Source organism: Anolis sagrei, chromosome 4, assembly GCF_037176765.1.
Source record: "Anolis sagrei isolate rAnoSag1 chromosome 4, rAnoSag1.mat, whole genome shotgun sequence".
Classification (NCBI taxonomy): Eukaryota; Metazoa; Chordata; class Lepidosauria; order Squamata; family Dactyloidae; genus Anolis; species Anolis sagrei.
Window position 1 is genome coordinate 200717867 of NC_090024.1, and position 21759 is coordinate 200739625.

Below are 21759 nucleotides of genomic sequence, written 5' to 3' on the forward strand. Positions count from 1 at the left end.
GATCAGGGCTTATGAGGGTCTGGAAAGAGAGCAGTTATGTCTTGTAACAAATGTAATAAAGCTCTACAATAAATGCCATCTGATATTAACTAACAGCATCAATTCAGAAATAAAAATCTGGTTAAAAAAAATCTGCATTCTCTAAATTCTTAAGACAATACACACACACACACAGCTGAAAACACTTGTTGCTAGATGAGGATGCAATCACTGAAACAGAAAATAAATAGTTAAAATGAACTGAAAAGTCAGCCTTAGCAGTATTGATTTTTTATATTAAGTATAATATTATTCAATTAAGCAGACAACTATATGTGTATTGTGTTTTAAAACATACTGGTTTGATAGATTTTCACTTTTTAGCATTTTGAGTTTATGAATATTATGATGACTACATACAGAATTTTAATAACTATTTGCTACCTCAAGTATCTTATTTTGTAATCTACTTTATGTAATTTATAAGGAAGTCTGTCAATGCTGTATAGAATAATAACTTGTATGAAAACTATTTTGGAATAGGATATGAAAAGGAAATTAACTGGACAAATGTAATGATTCAGAACTACTAGCAGTGTGGTTTGCAATAATAAGCATGCTAATGTTAACTCAGCAGTGCCATCTGGAGTCAGTGGGATTTGTATGACACAGAAAAGCTTGAATAGACATACATTTTTAGTTTTGTTTCCAAATAACATCCAAAAATTAAATTCTTTTTCGTATAGCTATATTGAGTTGGATTCATTTAACTCTGCTGACATGAATGTGCAAAATACTTAAGGAGACAGACCAAGCCTAAATAAATGCCATATTTGCTGCCTAGACATCTGTCATTAACAGAGCACACTGTACAATTAGATAAACCATTCCATCCTTCAATAACGTGGCTTCAATGGACTCAAGAAAATTGCCATATGTCCTCTCACAGCCTATGTCTCTGCAAAGAACTCTGTACATGCTATGTTCTGAATCTTAGTCCAAAGCAGAGAGATTCACTAAATTAGTGGTATGTTCAGAAAATGCAAATTCATCATGTAACTATTGATTTATCAGGTGTACTCTATCTAGCACTAATAATGAAACTACGAAATCTGACATACTATTTAAGCATATACCAGGAAACCAAGACTCTTTCACACTGCCCTGTTATGATACTGATTTCACTTTAGATGCTATTGCTGCATCCCAGAACTTGTGGTTTCTGATTAGGAATTTAAAATACCTTTCCTTAAACAGGAAATCCCAGGATTTGTTTGCTTGAATCATTGCAGGACAGCATTAAAAGTAGATAGTGTGAAGCAGGTGATTTTTTTCCAGTGTAATTTTATTTACATCTTATAGGCTCTGGCCAGTGAAATCAAAACATGTCCCTCTTTTTAAAATCTCCCTAGAACTGAGTTGTAGGGATGACAAATTGTCAGAAAGGCTTACAAAAATCCACGATCTTCTCAACAAATTAAGATATGATAAAACATATAACCTGACTGGTTAATAGTGTGCTAAAATTTATTTGAGGGGAACCTTTATAGAGGTCTAACTAAAGACAACCTTCAGTTTGTAAAAGACGCACATTGAGTGATATATTTTATTTTAAATTATTTGGATTGGAAACTAAGTAACTAAGGTAAAGGTAAGGTTTTCCCTGATATTAAGTCCAGTCATGTCCAACTCTGGGAGTTGGTGCGCATCTCCATTTCTAATCCAAAGAGCCAGCGTTGTCTATAGACACCACCAAGGTCATGTGGCCACCATGACTGCATGAAGTGCTGTTACCTTCCTGCTGGTCTACTCACATTTGCATGTTTTCAAACTGCTAGGTAGGCAGAGGCTAGGGCTAACAGCTGGAGCTCACGCTGCTCCCTGGATTTGAACCTGCAACCTTTTGGTAAGCAAGTTCAGCAGCTCAGCGGTTTAACTCACTGCACCAACAGGGGCTCCAAGTAACTAAACTTCCATGCAATTTTAAAATATTGTCGCAATTGGTATTTTTATGGACTTAATAATAATGCATACTCATGTTCTTCCTTTTCTCTTTCCACTCAGGTGAGCTTACTTTCAGTTTTAGAGCTCATTCAGAGTATTCAAAATTTTGGTGAGGCATGTCTACTTGCCCTGTCACAACAAACACTTCTTCTCTGCAAGTGCGTGTCACCACACCTGCCTTATAGGGCAAACACAACACAGGATCCTTTCTTAGTCATTATGTGTAGTTCAGTCTTAAATGTGTCATACGTAAAGAAGCATTCAAAATAAGGATTTCCTGGCTCAAACACAAATAAGTAGCCGAATTCGCTTGTCTTACTGGGGACATTAACACACACTGACCTTTGGTACATGAGGATTAAATTCAACTGCCCTGTGAATTGCCTCTACAGCACTGATTTCTGCTGTGCTAAGCCCTCTTCTAGAGGCTGTTTCTGGTGAAAACCTGTAACAATAGTCAAAAACCAGTTACAGTATTAAAAGTAAGGCAAAGAATAATCAAGCCTTTCACAAAGGTAAACACTAGAAAAATACTGGGAACCAAAGTTCTATTAGGCTGATATCCTAAGGTCGCAGGAAATTGATCCTCCAGTGCTTAGGCTAAGTAAAATATATTATTTCAGAAACAATGAAGTGCTCATCACTTTATATTTGAATCTCAAATACAAAGGAAAGCAAAACTATATTCTGATGAGGATGAAATTCTGCAGGCACCCTGAGGAAAGAAGTGCCTGCCTACATGGAAGTTTTCACACTGACTCTGTAACGGGCAGTGGCACCAGCAACCTCTTCCACAGAATGGAAAAAGGCAGAAAAAGTAGGTTAATATTTTCAGTATTTTTAAGTATAACTAACCCCAGCCTCTAGGAAAGCTTGTGTTTCCAAAACATCTCTATTATCTCCTCATCCTCTCGAAGTCTTTTTTTTTCTCACTCTGTTCCTCAATGCCTTGCTCCTCATTAGCTGCCCAATGTCCCAAGAAAGAAGATTCAAATACACAGCCACCTGTTTGACCCTTTTTTCCTCACTCATCATTGCTCAGTCTGTCAGAATGTGCCAAGTAATAAGCAAATTACAGGCAGTCCCCAAGTTATGAACAAGACAGGTTCTGTACGTTTGTTCTTAAGTTGAATTTGTATGGAAGTCAGAACAGGTACATTTTAAGTGTGACTCCAACCAAATAAATATTAGCTTTGGATAACATAGTGAAGGGTTAACACCACTTTGGTGTTTGTTTTGTTGTCTGTTTCCCTGTTCCGAATTATTATTCTTCCTATTATTATTATTGTATTTATCTATACCCCGCTTTATATCTTCCACAGGAAACTCAAAGTGGCTTACCATTTTAAAAAATCAGCATACAATTTAAAATATACAAATATTAAAACAGCATTAAACATCATTAGCATTAAAACAATTCAGATCTAATTCATAAAAGCATATAAAACCACAGCAGCAGATCTTTAAAATCTTCTTCTTTAAACGCCTGCCTGAATATAAAGGTTTTAGCCTGTCGCCGGAAGGACAGCAGGGAGGGGGCCATTCTGGTTTCCCTGGACAGTGAGTTCCAGAGTTGCAGGGCAGCCACCAAGAAGGCCAACTCTCTCTTTCCCACCAAGCGAGCTTGAGATAGGGGTTGTACTGAGAGAAGGGCCTCTCCTGAAGATCTCAGGGCCTGGGCAGGTTCGTCCAAGGGGATGTGATCAGCCAATTAGCTTGGACCTGAACCCATCAAGGGCTTTAAAGGTCATAACCAGTACTTTTAATTGTGCCTGAAAACATGGAGCTGCTGCAACGGGGGGAGGGGGGGTCCACTTCCCGTAACCAGCTCATGAGCAACCTGGGTTCAGCTCTTTGGACCAGCTGAAGTTTCTTAACACTCTTCAGAGGCAGCCCCACGTAATCCAGAAGGGATGTAACTAAGGCATGTTCCAACATGGGCAGATCTGGTGTCTCAAGGAACGGGCAAAGTTTTAATTGTGCAAAGGCCCTCCTGGCCACCACGTGGGCCCCCAGGTACAGTGCCGAATCCAAGAGGACCCTCAAGCTGTGAACCTAGCAGAAGATTTCACCTCACTTTTTGTCCCAGTGATAATTGGATTTTGAAAAAATTGGCTACTTGTGGAAACAAAGATTGGTTATAAAGTTTCAGCTGAAACACCTCTTTCCCATGATAACTCTTCCAGGAGTGAATTTCCCTTTCTAGAAGCAGATTTCTCTCACTTCCTGTGGTGTCACCCCCGTTCTTAACTATGAATAGTTTGTAAGTCGGATGTTTGTAACTCGGGGACTGCCTTATACTAAAATGTAGTGCATTTCAGGCAAAATGAGTATTGATGGAATTGATCATTGGGCTGTGCTTGCATAGCTAGCTGAGTGGACATTGAGTGTGGCAGCTGTAGGAATGGTCTCAGAAGGAAATCCAGAAAAATCCTTAAAACTATAGAAGAAGAGCGTGATCTGGATCTGTTGAAAGAAATTGGTGAAGAAGATCTTACACAGTAGTAAGAGTAGAATCGGGATTCAAAAGGGCCAAAATGAATAATTGTTGACACTGAGAAAGCAGATTATATGTTCAACACACTGGAGAGCTTTAATAGGATGGAGAGAAGGAAAATAGATCTGAAGGTATGTCCCTCCATGTCCTCCATGTATCTATATATAGAAGGAGACAGGTCTTGGTGATGTCATCTGCTAAGATGATTCTGTATTAAAACTAAAGATGTTTCAACCACTTCGAGACTGATCAGTCAGAATTATACTGATAAAATCAAAAGACCATGCAATGTTTTGATGACTGATCTTTATTTTATTTTTTCATTACAGGGCCCCTATCATTTTGAATGCTGATGATGGACTGGACCTGATATCTTATTCATTTCTTTATGAAGATAAGACAACCAGTCAAGAGTAGGTAAGGGTAATGGGAATTGACAGGGGTCCAGTGGTGGTGATATACAGCAGTTCTGAAATGTCCCTCTATATTAGAGACAATGGTAACAATGCAATTGGTATCAAGAATCTAAAAATCACTTAGTGAATGCCATGGTTGAGAAAGATTTTTGGCAGAAGTGAAATATACTAAAATTGACTTTTGTACTATTTTATGTGACAAATGTTTCAATTCCTTAGATAAAAATAGAGTGTAATATATAGAAGCAGAAATGCAAAAATTTGATTTTTGCCATTTCAGGGTTTATACTGTTGCTCTTGTTGTCTCTTCCAACTATAAGATTTCATGTAAACATGGAAGAGAAGTTGCCCACAAATACAAAGCTCAATTGTGAAATTCCTGTCTCATAAAATCTTTAAAAATAAGGTAAAGGTACATAAATATAAGGTAAAGGCAAAACAAATACTCAGCGCACTCACTGAACTGTGCTATTTTAGGCTGAACTTAGTGGTATACATAAAATGGTTGTAGGAACACTGGCAGAATAGAAAATGGGACAAAATAGCATGAGGGTTAAAAATGTATTGCTTCAATCAATAAAGCTGGATGCCAAGAGATGTTCGTAAGATAGGACAGAGGAAAAACATCTTGGTGTGCTGAGTAGGGTGGAGTCTTTACCAAAAGTAAGTCAACTCTTACTAAGGAGCCTATTAGGATAGGCTTTTAAATCCATAACTAATGTTTGCCATATACATGTTGATACCACACAACAGTGATTCTCAATCTGTGAATCCCCAGATGTTTTTGGCCTTCAACTCACAGAAATCCTAACAGCTGGTAAACTGGCTGGGTTTTCAGGGAGTTGTAGGCCAAAACATCTGGGGATCCACAGACTGAGAACCACTGTCATACTAGTTAGTGATTGAAACAAGAAACTTACCTATCAGAAACTGCTCTGGCCTTTAAAAGTGCTGCTGTATAACATATTGCTGCTGACTTTGGAAGGCTGATATCTATGGAACAATAAAGTGGTGTCTTTAGATCCTAAAGCAGTTTTAACATTGAGGATGGTCAATATAGTAGCTAGATTTTGAACTAAACAATAAGAGGTTTCAGTTCATGCACTCTTCACATTTATCATAAACTTGTCAAAATGCTGAGTATAAAATGAGCACAAAATGAACATAATCAAAAAGCACCACTTCTTCATGATTAAGTGCACCACTTAAGGAAAGGGGTATTTTAAAAAGCAGGCCAAAGACAGTGCTTCAGTTTAAGTGCTACCTGTTTTGTGGGAGGAAGCAGAGGGTGATTAGGACTACAGAAAAAAACATTCGTCTCACTATCCAATTCACTTATACATGTGTAAACATCTATTTTAAAGAAATATAATTCCATTTGTCTCTACACTAAAGGTTCAATTCTGTTCAAATAGGCGTAGACAAAACAACTGGCAGTAATATTTCTAGCCAAAGGCTGAAACTATGGCAGCAAACAAAGCATCGTCACCTAATTTTTGTCACCTGCCAACTTTGAACACAACATGAGATGTCTAACATAACACAAAAAAGATTGAGTCTTCAAAAGTATCCATCTTGAATTGTAGGCTTGATCTATTCATTCCAGTATGTTGTTTCAACAATTATCATGGATAGCCTGGGACCACAAGAAAAGTCTAGGTATTACAATGTCTCATTAGAGTACACACATCAACAATTGTCTCAACAATTTCATGTATTCCTACCATCATACTTTGCTAGAACTGCCTGGACATCAGCATAAGCCTGTAGTTCCAGAAGTGCTTCCAGAAGGTTTTCATGGATATTCAATACACTTAGGAGAGGAAATTCTTTCATTAACTGTAGGAAAGATGCAAAGGAGGAGAACTAATGAAGTTGAATAAATTGCTCACTGAAGCCTAAACCTGCACATTTACTCCTATATGTAAAGATGCATTATATGCTATTTTAAGCTGAGGTTGCGCAGATCAACTCAGACAGTTCAATGAGATTCTTACTACGTCTTGTCTATAAAGCAGTATTTAGAAAAAATTATGTTCCAGGGACATAAGTAGGTGGTAACTGAGAGTACTTAACCTTTTCCCCACCTGCTGAACACATTTATGAGATCAAACCCTTCCAGAATTCTATCCAAGATTCCACAAAACAAAATGGAAACAGAAAGAATAATAAAATAAGAACAATACCACAGTTGCAATAACCATGATCAGATTAATATGGAGTAGCTCAAAATGTGTCCCCGGTTAATAAGATAAGGATTATTTGAACTTGGTAAAAATGCAGCCACAAAGCATCTTTAGTCTGGGTGAAGCTTTGCATTCTATAAAATGTGCTACTCATTGTAAAACATGTATTGATTATCTAAGACAGTGATTCTCAACCTGTGGGTGTTTTGGCCTACAACTCCCAGAAATCCCAGCCAGTTTACCAGCTGTTAGGATTTCTGTGAGTTGGAAGCCAAAACATCTGGGGACCCACAGGTTGAGAACCATTGATCTAAGATTATACTAAAAGCAAAGACACAGACTTCAAGTACAATAAACCTTTCTTATATAATAACATGCACTTAAAATAGATTATATAAAGTATAATGACAGCCTTAAAATGCAATATACAAAGAAGCCCTGATTTTTTTTCTAACAATTTAGTCAACAAAAATTAACACGAATGCATTGTTTATCAATTCAGTTACAATCTGTCTGATTAGGTGCTAACTGTGGGGATTGCACTACTTAGAGAATCTATTGTCCAGACACTTACATCTCTCATCATTTTCACGGCTTCTTTAATTCTTCCAAGTTTTCTTGCACACATAGCTAGTCTCCTTTTTACATAAACCAGCACATTGGTGTCTCTTCCTGAAAGAGGTTTTATCAGATGTATTAGGTGATATCTTAAAATGTCACACTTCTAATTCATTTTCTTTACCTTGCCTTTCCAGTTTCAGTAAACTGATACTGAAATACTAAAGCACAAGCATAAAATTGTTGTCAGTAAAAAATTGCCCGATAAAAAGATTGATAAGTGGATTTATCATCTGATTTATCATAAGGCTTGAAAAATAAAAATGTCCAACCCCTCTGCAATGGATGTATGAGGATGTCCCAGATGTCTTTGGCAATATGATTTATTGAAACTTGTATTATAAAAATGTTTCACCATGCCTCCAGATATTTTGTTTTGTGGTGAGGCTGTCTATAGTCTAGAGATTATTTATAATAAATCCTATACAAGAGTGAGCAACTTCTGCTCATCTAGATCAGGGGTGTCAAACCAAGGGCCACACCTTATGGTTGCCTTCAGAGAGCTAGTTGTAATTGTAAAACTGTTTAAATATAACTATGTTGGCCTGGTACTGAAAGCCTCACACGCCACATAAAATGATTAGGTGGTCCAAAAGTGGAGCATGGCCTTTGCATTTGACACGTGGGGCCTAGATGCTATTGGCCTACAATTCCCATTAGTCCAGCTCAGCCAAGTTAATGTGAAGGATGGGAGTAATGACTCATCTTCCATTGTTAGGTCTCAGATTTCATACCGTGGCCTAAGATGTGAGACAAGTTATCAGTAAGGATATAGCTGGTTTTGTAGACCACAAGTGCCTGTTAGTAAAAGTATTTTTGTTTGACTGGCCTAGGATGAATCACATCTAACCTATGGTTTCAAAGAGCTCCACATCTAAGGATGTGAAACAAGAAACCCAATAACACCCTCTCATTTAGTCATAAATCCATTGGCTCAGCACATATTTGCTTCTCCATCATAATAATAAGTTGAAGGCTAAGAACTTGTTTGTGGCCTCAGAATTCAGATACCACATCCCATGGAACATGAGAAGGGGGCAGAAATGATACTGTAACCTCAAATCTTTGATCACAAATTGGAGAACTGCTGTAAGGAGATATTAAGCAGTTACTGGAAATTAGACTATTGGGCAAAGGCGTGGGAAATCCATCCCAAGTAAGAGTGTATTTTTCAAGTCATTTAGAAGTGATTTGAAATACCACCACCCATACTGTGCACTAACTGGCACAACAGGGTTTTTTTTGACAAAATGGCAGATAGAACTTTCAGAAAGAAAACACCTTTCTACACTAATATATATCATTATCCAAGGTTGCTGTCCCATGAAAAGAAGGCTATCTCCTCTGACTCCAACTTGTTTCATGAAAGAATGGCAATGCAAATATTGTAGAATATGACTAAGACAGAGACTCCGTTCACACCCAGATGGGTGTAAGAGTGATTGAACTTAATTTCATTTACTTCTGAATAAATATGTACAAGATTGCACTGAAAAGCATTCAGCACTATGCTCCTATGCATAAATACAACATGTAATACTACTAAGTTTACTTGAAAGTACATAAGCACAGAAGTGTATAGGCTATCATTCATGTTTGTTAGCAAGTCCATTAAAATTTACAATGAATCTAACTTCAAATGTATTCAGCCTTTTGAACACTATGTAAAAGAACACTTACTAAGTTGTGCTTCGTGCTGGGGGCTTTGAGTGCTACAATGCTGAGACTTCCTATAAATTGTTTCTCCTGCACGCAGAGCCTGCTTGAAATATTTTTCAGCATCTACAATAGTTACTGCTTCTTCCTCTGCCAGTAGAACATATGCCATTGCACAGCTAAAAGAGAAAAGGGAGGTGAAGGAGAAAGAGAGAAACATAAGTTTTCAGATAGAAGACAGCCAACGACACACTTAAATAAACTTGATCAAATAAGTTCTTCTTGCTTTTTCAAGTGTAATTACCCAAAATAAGATCAACAACTCTTGTTGATTATATAGTATGTTGTAGGACCCCAACCCAACAAAATGCTCACAGAAAAAATACTGACAGTATAACTGCACTGGATCTAACCATTGTACACAGAGTAACTCATGCTATCTGCATGCCATAAACGACTGTGAAATTGAAAGTGGTACTGGATGCCTACATGTGGTAACTCAAGAATTCCGATAGCATAATGGAACTTGCACAAGGACAATAAAAGTAACACAATTTGGTGAAGATCTAGGAATCAGTGCCATGTGGCTTTAATTTGGGATCACAAATTAAGCTCAAACTAGTGACCAGACTTACTCATTATTTATTTCCAAAGCTTGATGTGCTGCTTTGATCCGGGCCTGGGGGTTTCTTTCCCGCCATGCCTTCTGCATAACTGTTGAGAAGAACAGATAAAGTCTTTAAAAGGCAAGTGACAACCAATATTCATGCAATAAATATACATTCAAGAAGAATAATCCCCCTTTTAAAGAAACACCAATCTATACAACACCTCTGGTGAGCTTCAGAGTAACTTAGGCCACTGACAGACCTTGGGTGGGACAAAAATTGGTAAATGCAAACTCTTTTCCAAAAGCTTATTGATTTGACCTGGCCTGGCCTGACCTTCTTTTCAGTCAGGTTCTAACATCAGAGGGACTCATTTGCCAATGCAGTAAGAGAGGTTTACATTACCATCAAAATTCAGTATTTTAGAAAAGAAAAACTCTTATTTCTTAAAAAAAAAAAAAGCTATGGACTAAACATTCATGAACTGACAAGGAAATCCTCTACTTGTCTACTCAAAAGGTGGTTCCATTAAACTCAATGAGACTTATTCAGAAATAATTCAGAGTAAAGGATAAAGCCTGCATATTTGATCCTCCTCCATCTTCTTAAGAAAGGGAAAGAATCTATATGTTTCCTTTGGAACAAAATCTACAACTGTCCAGCAAGAATAACGTGGAAAATGTTTGGAACATTTTTTCTGGAAAGATAATGTTAGTTTTGGCTTAGGTGACAGTATATTCTATACATACAACACACAGAGCTCTAATATCATGCAACATATTTTCAGATTAGAGCACAGATAGCTAGATCTTGGTGATTTAAATTTAAGTTTTTCTACTGTATCAGAGATGGGAATCCTCTGCCTCCCAAACAGTTTCCAGAACTCTCAAATCCAGCACCAGCCTCACTTCTGTGGATTTTTTCAAACCCACCCCTTCAGATGTCCCTTTGGGCAGCAGCACTCCCAGTGATTCCTCTGCCTCTCAAGGGGTTTCCGGAACTCTCGACTCTGGCACCAGCCCCACTCTCAGGGTTTTTTTCTCCAAACCCACCCCTACAGACATCCCTTTGGGCAGCAGCACTCCCAGTGAAGCTGTCAAATACCATTTGACAAGAGCCAGGAATGCATCAAATTAAACCACAACTTTAAAAAACAGGAGCAGACAATACACAAATACTAAAATAAGTAAGGTCTGGATCTGTAAAATCTCAAGACTTCTTTTTAAAGATTAACAAGCATTTTAAAGAACACAAGCAAGCTTTCAAGACTTACTATTTCTGAAAGAAAAATGCAAAGATCAACTTATTTCAAATAGGGATAACAAAGAATAGAACTATTGTTCACTCATCATTTAGAATGGAAAAGGAAACACAACATTTTCTCCCTTTCACACACACACAAAAAGTCACTGGTACCTGAATCTGAAGGCCGAAGTGAGTCTGTTTCACATGTGAAAAATGTCTGATGATCTTGAGCAGATAAGTTCATGTCATAATATGTAAGTGGTTCTTTTCCAGTTACCCATGTATACCTTTTTTAAAAAGAACAAGAGAGAAAGAGGGGTTCCATGAGTGGTGTAAGATTATGAATGTCAACTTAGAAGCAAATCCTAGTGAATTTAGCAAGGCTTCCTCTCAAATAGATATAGGTAAGATTGAAACCAAAATAGTTTATTTAGAAGAGAAACTAAGATATATAACTGACTTTGTGACCTTGCTCGGGTAACACGAGAATAGCTTTTTAAAGTCAAGAAAGAACTGACAATTAAGGTTTCTCTTAGCAATTAGTAGACCTGGGATAGATATTTACAAATTTCAAACCCAGCTGGAACACTTCAATTGAGGCTCACAATAGCTATTACTGTCTTTGTATTTAAGGAATTTATAATTATTATTACTATTATTGTTATTTATACCTCGCTCCCAAAGAGGACTCAAAGCGGCTTAACATGAAAGCACTAGTACACAATTTGAAACAGAATTAAATGTAAACAGTATTAAAATTCATAGTTAAAACCCATTCAACATATTCAATGCATATTTCAGTTAAAACCATAGCACCTCCTGACTTGATCTTAAAAACTTTAATCTTAAAAAAGGTTATACATTTACGGTACACACATTACAATGATCTGAAAAAATACAGTTGCACTCTCTGTAAAGAAAGGAAATACTTCTCTATCCAAACAAGTGCTTGTGATGAGAATGTATGTGGAATCCTCAAAAAAGGACAGGATTATAAACTTGTAATACATTAGAATTTAGGTTTCTTTTTGAAATAAGGTTTCACAACTACAATAGAAATAAGATACCTGCTATACTCTGCTCCTCTAAAGAGGTTGAGGGGGTTTCTCCATACCTTGCACTCTGTAAAAAAACAAAAACAAAATTTAATCTATCATTAAAGTAAAAGTGCTGTTTTTTAATATACAGATACATGTGTCAGCACACTGATGCAAGTACCTGGCCTGTACAAGGCTTGAATATAGGTTTTCTCTCTACTTCAAAATATCCATGGTTTTCAGATTCAGAAACTCACCATAATCTGTCATGTGAACATTATATTTGGCATTGGATTTTAAAGCTTAATCAAAAACCATAACTCAAACTGGGTATCTCAGGAGGAGGGGTGAGGGGAAGCAAGTGCTGCCCATATTTTTCTTATCTGAATACCAGGCTAAAATTTAATACTAAGAAAAGGACTGGTGACTGAATTTGTGTCTTCTTTCTAATCTTCCCAATTCATTTATTTGATTTTAAGGGGAAAGTTCTGTCACATATTGTGCAGAGCACCAAATTCAAACACACACACAAAAGCCTGCCACGTGTGTATATAGTATGACATTTAATGGTAGAATACCTATTATGATACATCTAAAATAATTCAGTTTGGGAATTACAGTATTTAGAAACAGAGTGTACCTGCACTACACAATTACAATGCATAGATACCACTTTAACTGTCATGGTCCTATTCCACAAAATCCTGGGATCTGTGGTTTTCTGAGGCACTTAAGATTTTTGTTTAAGTAACTCTATAGCTGTAGTTCAAGAAAGTGCAATATAGAACACTAACTACTTCATCAAACTACAAACATTATGATTCTTCAACTGGTTTGACAAAAAGTAGCAAAGCCAGTTGAATTGCCAAGCTGCTATAACTGTGTATTTAGATGCACCTGAGATATTAAACTGAGATTCTCTACTACCTCAGTTCCTTAGATTGATCAGTTTATTTTGACATTTCTCTTATTTAAATTATTCTAAATATGATGAAACACCATCCAATTCAAAGTATCAGATTTATAATCATTTATTAAAGATATAGCTAAGGCTATTGCCAACTACACTTCCACAAAGTCTGACATTGTAAGCAGTCACCTGACAGACTTTGCCTGTTCGTCTCATTTTCTCCATTTGTAGCAGAGAATGTTGTTTGTGGAGAATTAGTATTCTCTGTTCCTCCAATAAGTGGTCGCAAATGGCTCACAGATACCTGTTCTATGAAGGATGTGCCATATTTCCTGAAGTACCACCATTCAAATATCTGTAATAAAAAACAGAACAAAATAAATAGAATCGAGACTATACTACATATTCTCAAAAGCCATAGCCATATAAGTCTCTCACAAATTGTAGAGTTAACTAAAACAGCCATAGTTACTTATGTTTCATTTTACCAAACAGGCAGAATGATTGCACACATATAACATATCAGAAAATAGTACCTAATATATTTTGCCTCAGTACAGAATTTGTATTTAAGACAGCAGCAAGAGTTATACGCTTGAGCAAAGAGAGATCAGAGCAAACAATTTGTGTTTTAATCTGCATTCAGTTTCTACATTGGATTGTATGAGCTACATCCAGTCATTACTTCCAACTACAGTAGACTAACTGAATCAAAATAAGGGTTTAACTTAACAAGTCCCATTGTTGCATGGATCTTATTGAGTTCAGACTAATTGGATTATGATCTAGATCAGGCATGGGCAATATCAGAGCCCAAAGGGCCAGACGTGGCCTTTTGGGTTCTTTCGGACCCCATCTGCTTCGGCCTCCCTTTCAGTATGCGGAAGCAGTGGCCCGCTGCACACCCAACTGAGAGGGGGGCCAAGGCAAAGACATGCCTCTACCATGCGCTCTCTGGAGAGAACTCGGCAGTGGTGTTCTTTCCCTCCTCTGGACCCAAGGAAGGTGGGCAGCTGCTTTCCTGGGCCCCAGACAAGAGCCAGGGAGAGAAACACACCGCTGCCAAGTAGGAGCAGCATGTTTGTCTCCCGGGAAACAGACCTGTTCCTTTCCTCTCCCAGCGCCAGACCTTCCGAGGCCCTAGCCCCAACACTTCTGGCCATGGTCCCACCCCTTCTAGTACACGACCCCACCTCTTCTGGCCCCACCTGCACTCCCTCCTGGACCAGCCCTTGCAGCCAGGCCCACAAGGTGGCCCCAGGCCAAAAATGTTTGCCCATGCTTGATCTAGATTGATGACGACAGTATTATCAACTCCACACACACACACACACACAAAAAGGGGGGGGGGCTGTAAACTTCCTGATGCATAGGAGAATTTCAGTTATGGTTTTTATTACTTTAGATTGATATGTAATACTTTAACCAGGTAATTGTTCTTTCTAGAACTGGTTGTTTCACAAACTGTAGGAAATAATATATGATTACTTGAAAAACGTTTAGTTCCTTTATGAAAAAAAAGGCTGTAAGTGATTTTTTTTTCTGATATCTGAGGATAGACCAAAGAAAAACAATATAATCTTCTGGATAAATTTACAATAGATACCACAAATCACTGAATAAAGAAATGTCCATAAATGAATGGTTACATTTCCAGAATAATTTTGGTTTCTTCTAAATCTTAGGGCTGGAACCAATTAAAGAGCATTACACCTGAACAGTGACAGCTCATAAGCACAGAGCCAGAGAAGTGCCACAAGGACTTTTCATCTTAAAAAACGCTTTCCCAAAATACTGCTGGAAAAGGCACACTGATCTCATGAACATCTCATGCTATACATATAATAAGATCCATCTTTTTCTGTACAACAGTACCACCTACAGTTCAACTGATAATATCAAAAAAGTACCATTCAGCCTGGTTTTTAAAAACACATTACCTCGTGTTTTTAAAAAAATTATTTAGCTTTGCTAATACAAAGACCTACTATTCATGGTTGCTATATGTCCAACGTAACAGTAAAAGAAAGATTCCCTGACTCTTGTGAGGTTAGATAATATCAATAAGCAACAACAATATCAGCAACTAGCAGCAACAGTTACATTCCAAGAATTGTTTTCAAAACCTAGAGGAACTATGAAATCTAATTTGCTATCTAATTACATAGTATCTGCATTAAACACTTAGATTATTTTTCCAAAATGCAACAAAAATAAATAAGTGGACACTCCTTGTACAACAAATGGTTGAAATTTCTCTACAGTAATCCCTTCCAAGGTTAAAATGATAGATACCCAAACAATAGAATAAATCAATGGCTATATTTTGTTCTGAAGAAACATAGGTTTCAGTAAGGGACAAAAGAGAAAAGAGTACTTACAAATATCAGACCAGATATCAGAGATGAAGTCCCCGTAAGTGCAACGTAGAATTTTGGAGTCAGTGTGCTCAAGAAAACAGTCACTGGCAGTAAGGGGGAAAAAGACAGCCCTGTCAATGAATACATTTGCTTTTATGAGGTTGGTTTCAGACTATTCCTGCTTCTCTAAATACACATAACCCATTTTTGGTTGGTGGCAATTTCTGAAAAGTTTGAAAGAGAATTTGTTCTGAGTGACTACAGACAGAATCACAGTCAAATATTACTGTAGTTCAATTCCTTACAAGAATATACAACTAAAGTATTCCTTAAAATGCTCTTCTAACCTGTTCAAGGAAGTCCGCAAATGGAGATTCCTCCACACTTGTAGTCTACACTACTATCTAACTGATATTATAGTACAAAAGCTCTTCCTAATGTTTAAGTGGAATCCCTCTTCTTGTAATTTCCATATAAGCTCTCCTTTGACCAACAGAAGTGGCATCTAATGAGGGAACAAATAGTATTTTTGTCTTGAAACACTACTTAAAACAATGTCAGAACTTTCAGCCCCATTAGGAGTAGTAAGCACACCTGGGTATTCATGGAAGAATTTGAAAGTTATTAGGAATATGCCCAAACAAAGTTTTTCTATGCACACTTACACCACTCTTTTATCTTCCAAGATACAGGCAGTCCTAGGTTCCAAAGAAGCTGATTTTGTAGGTAAGTACATTTTGAAGTCTAACTCTAATCTTTATTTTATTTATTCAATTAGTTTTGGGTGGACAGCATGGAGAAAGGTTAATACCCCTGTAACGTTTGTTTTGCTGTCTATGACCATTCAGAAGATTTCATCACACTTTCTGTCCCTGTGACAATTGGATTTTGAAAAACTTGGGTGGTCGTGGAAATAAGGACTATTGATACAGCCTTGGAGGAGACATCTTTTCCCCACAACTCTTACAGCAATGAATTTCCTTTCCTAGAGATAGATTTCCTCTTGCTTGCTGTTGTTTTATCCCCATTTTTAACTATGAGTCAGATGTACGTTGTATGCTTGTAACTTGAGGACTGCTTGTACCATTAACCAGCATCACCCCTGGAAGAATGGCAAAGATGAGCTGGAAAAACAGATTTTGGAATTGGTTTGCAGCAGATTACCTGCAGTAAAGAGTGAAGTAATACTTGAGATAGAAGAAAATGAAATTCTAATCTATTTATTCTACTGTAGACATGTGTGCCTACCTACTACATACAAAGATTTCCTTATTAGCCTCCATTATAATATTATTATGCAAGCATGGCTTAAAGATACTGCCCTTGATCAGTACATACACATTTAGATTAGCAGGGGAGAAGAGAGCCATTTAGAAGGCTCAACAGGGGAAATTTGCATGTTATCATATTCCTTCTATTATAAGACGTACTTTTTCCTCTAGACATCTCTAAAAATGGAGTGAATCTCAGAATTACAGGTGCTTCTTATTTTATGTTTTTGTTGGTACTGGTACTAAAATTAGGGTGAGTTTTACCATCGATTGAATTTCTTAAGACTCAAAGAAACACAGTATGCTTGTGATAATTTATATATCTTGTGTTAGACTATGGGAAAGGATGGCATACATATTTTCAGAACGGAGTATATTATCAAAGGTCTTTTTTGCATACCACAAAATACAAAAAATACTTTCTAATTTTTCATCAAACTTCGAACCAAATTTATCCTTCCACATAAACAGCATACGAGCAAGGTACCACTTAATGTGACAGAATCCAGCCTCTTTTGATCACTTGCTTTAAAATTTATAGACAGACTGCACTGCTGGACACAAGGCAATTGTGTTTGGATCTGCCTGAGTATTCAAACAATGGTTTAGGGCCTTTATCAAGGAGGCAGATTATTAATGCTCCCTCCCATGTACTTCCACTTTCTGCACTCACAGCTGTCAAACTCTGTGAGATATTCTGCTGCTGGCTTCTAAAAGGGAGGGAAGGAAAGTGGAATGCTGTTCAAATTATGAACATGCACCTGGTCTTGCCCCAGAGGATGTCAAAAACAAAGGTGTGATAATAGATAAAGTGTATCTTCTTTTTCTTTCTCTTCTGTTTGAGAGCCATTGCATTTCCATCTCTTGAATTACTTTGTCCTCCCTCTCCTCCCTTGCTGTAAGGAGCAGCAGTATCTTCTAGAGCTGGACAGCTGTGCGGGAAGTTGCTTTAGAGACAATAGTAAGGGCTATACAATAGCGTCCATGTGCCCTGTCCAAAAAGAGACTTACATACGCATTCTGTCACATTTATACACACACATCACTAACAGTATGTCAAATGCGGCCTTATAACACAATCCGACACCACAATCACATGCATGTGTATGCCGAAAAAAGAGTCACTAAATTCTATGTATCCTTTTTCCATGGCTGCATACAGAACTGAAGTTTCAATTTCTAACACTATCAAAGAGGGTGAATTTGATTTCAGGTGGTTGATCTGGTTTTGGTCATAATTTAAGTGAAAATCAATAAGGATACTCTGACCAGAGTTGCAAAAAAATAACAATTTTTAGTTCATAGTGGAATAAAGATTTATAAAGAATAAAGGGGTTTTTTTTGTAGCATGGAGTACTAACAGCACTATTCATAACAAATGTGTTCTGTCTGAGGAATTAAGCCTTAATCTGTCAAGAAGTATTCTTGATCACCACAAACAACAGGAACACTACAAAATCTTAAGCCTTTTGGCATTAAGGATGCTATATATTAAATCAAGGTATTTAACGTAAAGTAAACCCATTGGGTAACAAGAGACCAGATTGCCAATATCCGCTGGATAATGGAGAAAGGCAGGGAGTTTCAGAAAAACATCTATTTCTGCTTCATTGACTATTCTAAAGCCTTTGACTGTGTAGATCATAATAAATTGTGGCAAGTTCTTGGTGGGATGGGCATACTAAGCCACCTTGTCTCTCTCCTGAGGAATCTGTACAAGGACCAAGTCGCAACAGTAAGAACTGACCACGGAACAACAGACTGGTTCAAGATTGGGAAAGGCGTACGGCAAGGCTGCATACTCTCACCCAACCTTTTTAACTTGTATGCAGAACACATCATGCGATGTGCGGGGCTTGATGAATGCAAAGCTGGGGTGAAGATTGCTGGAAGAAACATTAACAACCTCAGATATGCAGATGACACCACTCTGATGGCCGAAAGCGAGGAGGAGCTGAAGAGCCTTCTAATCAAGGTGAAAGAAGAAAGTGCAAAAGCCGGGTTGCAGCTAAACATCAAAAAAACCAAGATTATGGCAACAAGAATGATTGACAACTGGAAAATAGAGGGAGAAAATGTGGAGGCTGTGACAGACTTTGTATTTCTAGGTGCAAAGATTACTGCAGATGCAGACTGTGGCCAGGAAATCAGAAGACGCTTACTTCTTGGGAGGAGAGCAATGTCCAATCTCGATAAAATAGTAAAGAGTAGAGACATCACACTGGCAACAAAGATCCGCATAGTCAAAGCCATGGTATTCCCTGTAGTAACCTACGGATGTGAGAGCTGGACCTTACGGAAGGCTCAGCGAAGGAAGATAGATGCTTTTGAGCTGTGGTGTTGGAGGAAAGTTCTGAGAGTGCCTTGGACTGCGAGAAGATCCAACCAGTCCATCCTCCAGGAAATAAAGCCCGACTGCTCACTGGAGGGAAGGATACTAGAGACAAAGTTGAAGTACTTTGGCCACATCATGAGGAGACAGCAAAGCCTGGAGAAGACAATTATGCTGAGGAAAGTGGAAGGTAAAAGGAAGAGGGGCCGACCAAGGGCAAGATGGATGGATGGCATCCTTGAGGTGACTGGACTAACCTTGAAGGAGCTGGGGGTGGTGACGGCCGACAGGGAGCTCTGGCGTGGGCTGGTCCATGAAGTCACGAAAAGTCGGAGACGACTGAACGAATGAACAACAACAACAAACCCATTGGGTACTACAGAAAGGGGTTGGCAAAATCACCTCTGAATATTCCTTGCCTAAGTAAATCCTACAGACAATACCCCCTCCCCCCAAAGAGCATGCAAAGAACAGGTGGCACTAAAACTGTGTATTAATAACTTGTTAGAAGTCGTATACAGTTGGCTCTCAACTCAATAGGTCAGTCTCTGTTTTGATGAGTCTCAGTAGAAAAAAATATTTCTGAAAACCCTTAAGGGGAAGAGGAAAATGTAACACCGGTTACAATAATTAGAAAGAGAATAGACATATATAGCAAATGTGGGAATTCTAATAGCTTACATGACTGGAAACAGTCAGGTCTCTGGGGAGCAAACACACTAGAGGCCCACAAAGCAATAGCAATACAGAGGTATCCCAAGAACAAATCCTGCCTGATCTAGACCTTTATCCATGTTTTTGCAAACCTCTCCTCGAAAAATAACACCCAAAGTTTTAGATTGCCAAGGGGCAACAAGATTCCCGGACCGTCCATCACCCTAAGGGCTGGACAATAAAAGTAGTCCTAGAATGAATAAAATAGGAAATACAAGCACTGGAGCATGTACTGAGTCTTCCACACCTCTCTCACAAGTACAGTTTGGAGAGTGGATTAAGACAAGGGCTGAAAAAGTTGCAGCAGCTGTTTAACTTCCAAGCAGGCCCCAGTACAGTTGAACATCCCTCATCCAAAATGCTTGGGACCAGAACAGTTTTGGATTTTGGAATATCTGTATTGGAAAGCACATCTATATAAGGACCTATCTTGGAGATGGAACCCAAGTCTAAACACAACATTCATTTGTGTTTTGTATACATCTAATTTCATACACAACATATTTAATAATTTTATTGATGAAACTCTGGGTGCATCTAACCCAGGCATAGGGAAACTTGGGCTCTCCAGGTGTTCTGGACTTCAACCCCCACAATTCCTAACAGCTGGTAAACTGGCTGAGATTTTTGGGAGTTAAAGTCCAAAACACCTGGAAGGCTGAAGTTTGCCCATGCCTGATCTAACCTGTAGAATTAATGCAGTTTGACACAACTTTAACTGCCATGATTCCTAGAGAGGTGCGATCGTCTCCCTCCTTGCTGGCCTTTTGTTCACAAATTTAAACCTTTCTGTATAACCAGGTCTTTACTGACAACTTATAATAGGCAACCATCAGATAGCTACTGGTAATATCCATCTCCGAATGCTATTTTGAACTTGGCAAAGTAGTTGCAAAGCCCAATGGAAATTATGTTTTTAAGATCTTAGTACAATTTGTTTTATGAATAACCTCAGTGGCCGGAGGTTCAGGGAGTTTTTTAATGTCGCAATTTATTGATTTGTTATATATGGTTTATGTAGTGTGCAATTTGTGTATTTGGTTTATGATTTTTTTTGTTTGTATTTATGTTATATAATTTCTGTTTTTAACTATAGTACACCACTTTGAATCCTAACCATAGGAGAAAAGCAGGATAAAAATGAACTAATAATAATAATAATAATAATAATAATAATAATAATAATGGCTCAATGCTATGGTATCCTGGGAGCTGTAGATTTACAAGGTCCAACTCCGATGATTCCATAGCATTGTGCCTTGACAGTTCAAGTGGTCTCAAGCTGCACTAATCCGACAGGGTAGATCAGGCATGGGCAATCTTTGGCCCTCCGGGTGTTTTGGGCTTCAACTCCCAGAAATCTCAGCCAGTTTACCGACTGGGATGCTGTGACTTTTCTGGGCTGTATGGCTATGTTGCAGAAGCATTCTTTCCTCTGGGTGTTTTGAACTTCAACTCCCACAATTTCTAACAGTAGGCTGTTAGAAATTGTGGGAGTAAGAGTCCATAACACCCGGAGAGGCCAAGTCTGCCCATGCCTGGTGTAGATGTGCCCAAAGTTTGTGTACAAAATTGCAAAGAAGTTCCTCATTACCTCAGCCAATCAGGTAGACAATTTTGAGGATGCTAGGATTCCAAATAAGGGATGCTCACTCTGTGGGTGCATCTACACCAGGGGTCCTCAAACTAAGGCCCGAGGGCTGAATACAGCCCTCCAAGATCATTTACCTGGCCCTTGCTCTGGGTCAACCTAAGTCTGAAATGACTTGAAAGCACACAACAACAACAACCCTATCTCATCAGCCAAAAGCAGGCCCACACTTCCCACTGAAATACTAATAAGTTTATATTTGTTAAAATTGTTTTTCATTTTAATTATTGTATTGTTTTTAAGTGTTTTTTCCACTACAAATAAGATATGTGCAG

General features: G+C 38.0%; 1 protein-coding gene across 3 annotated transcripts in view; it reads right to left on the bottom strand.

Annotated features, from left to right (window-relative positions):
- Window positions 1-21759, bottom strand: part of ST7L (suppression of tumorigenicity 7 like) — a 43577-nt gene that overhangs the window by 20593 nt on the left and 1225 nt on the right. For 2 of the 3 annotated variants that reach the window (XM_060772702.2, XM_060772704.2), the window contains exons 2-11: window positions 15538-15647; window positions 13346-13511; window positions 12277-12331; window positions 11381-11496; window positions 9992-10070; window positions 9381-9535; window positions 7657-7754; window positions 6621-6735; window positions 5817-5889; window positions 2326-2428 (exon numbers count right to left, since the gene is read on the bottom strand). In XM_060772702.2, the coding sequence (XP_060628685.2) occupies window positions 2326-2428; window positions 5817-5889; window positions 6621-6735; window positions 7657-7754; window positions 9381-9535; window positions 9992-10070; window positions 11381-11496; window positions 12277-12331; window positions 13346-13511; window positions 15538-15647 (1070 nt within the window). The remainder of the gene's footprint in view (window positions 1-2325; window positions 2429-5816; window positions 5890-6620; window positions 6736-7656; window positions 7755-9380; window positions 9536-9991; window positions 10071-11380; window positions 11497-12276; window positions 12332-13345; window positions 13512-15537; window positions 15648-21759) is intronic. The other variant, XM_060772703.2, reaches the window with a different exon arrangement.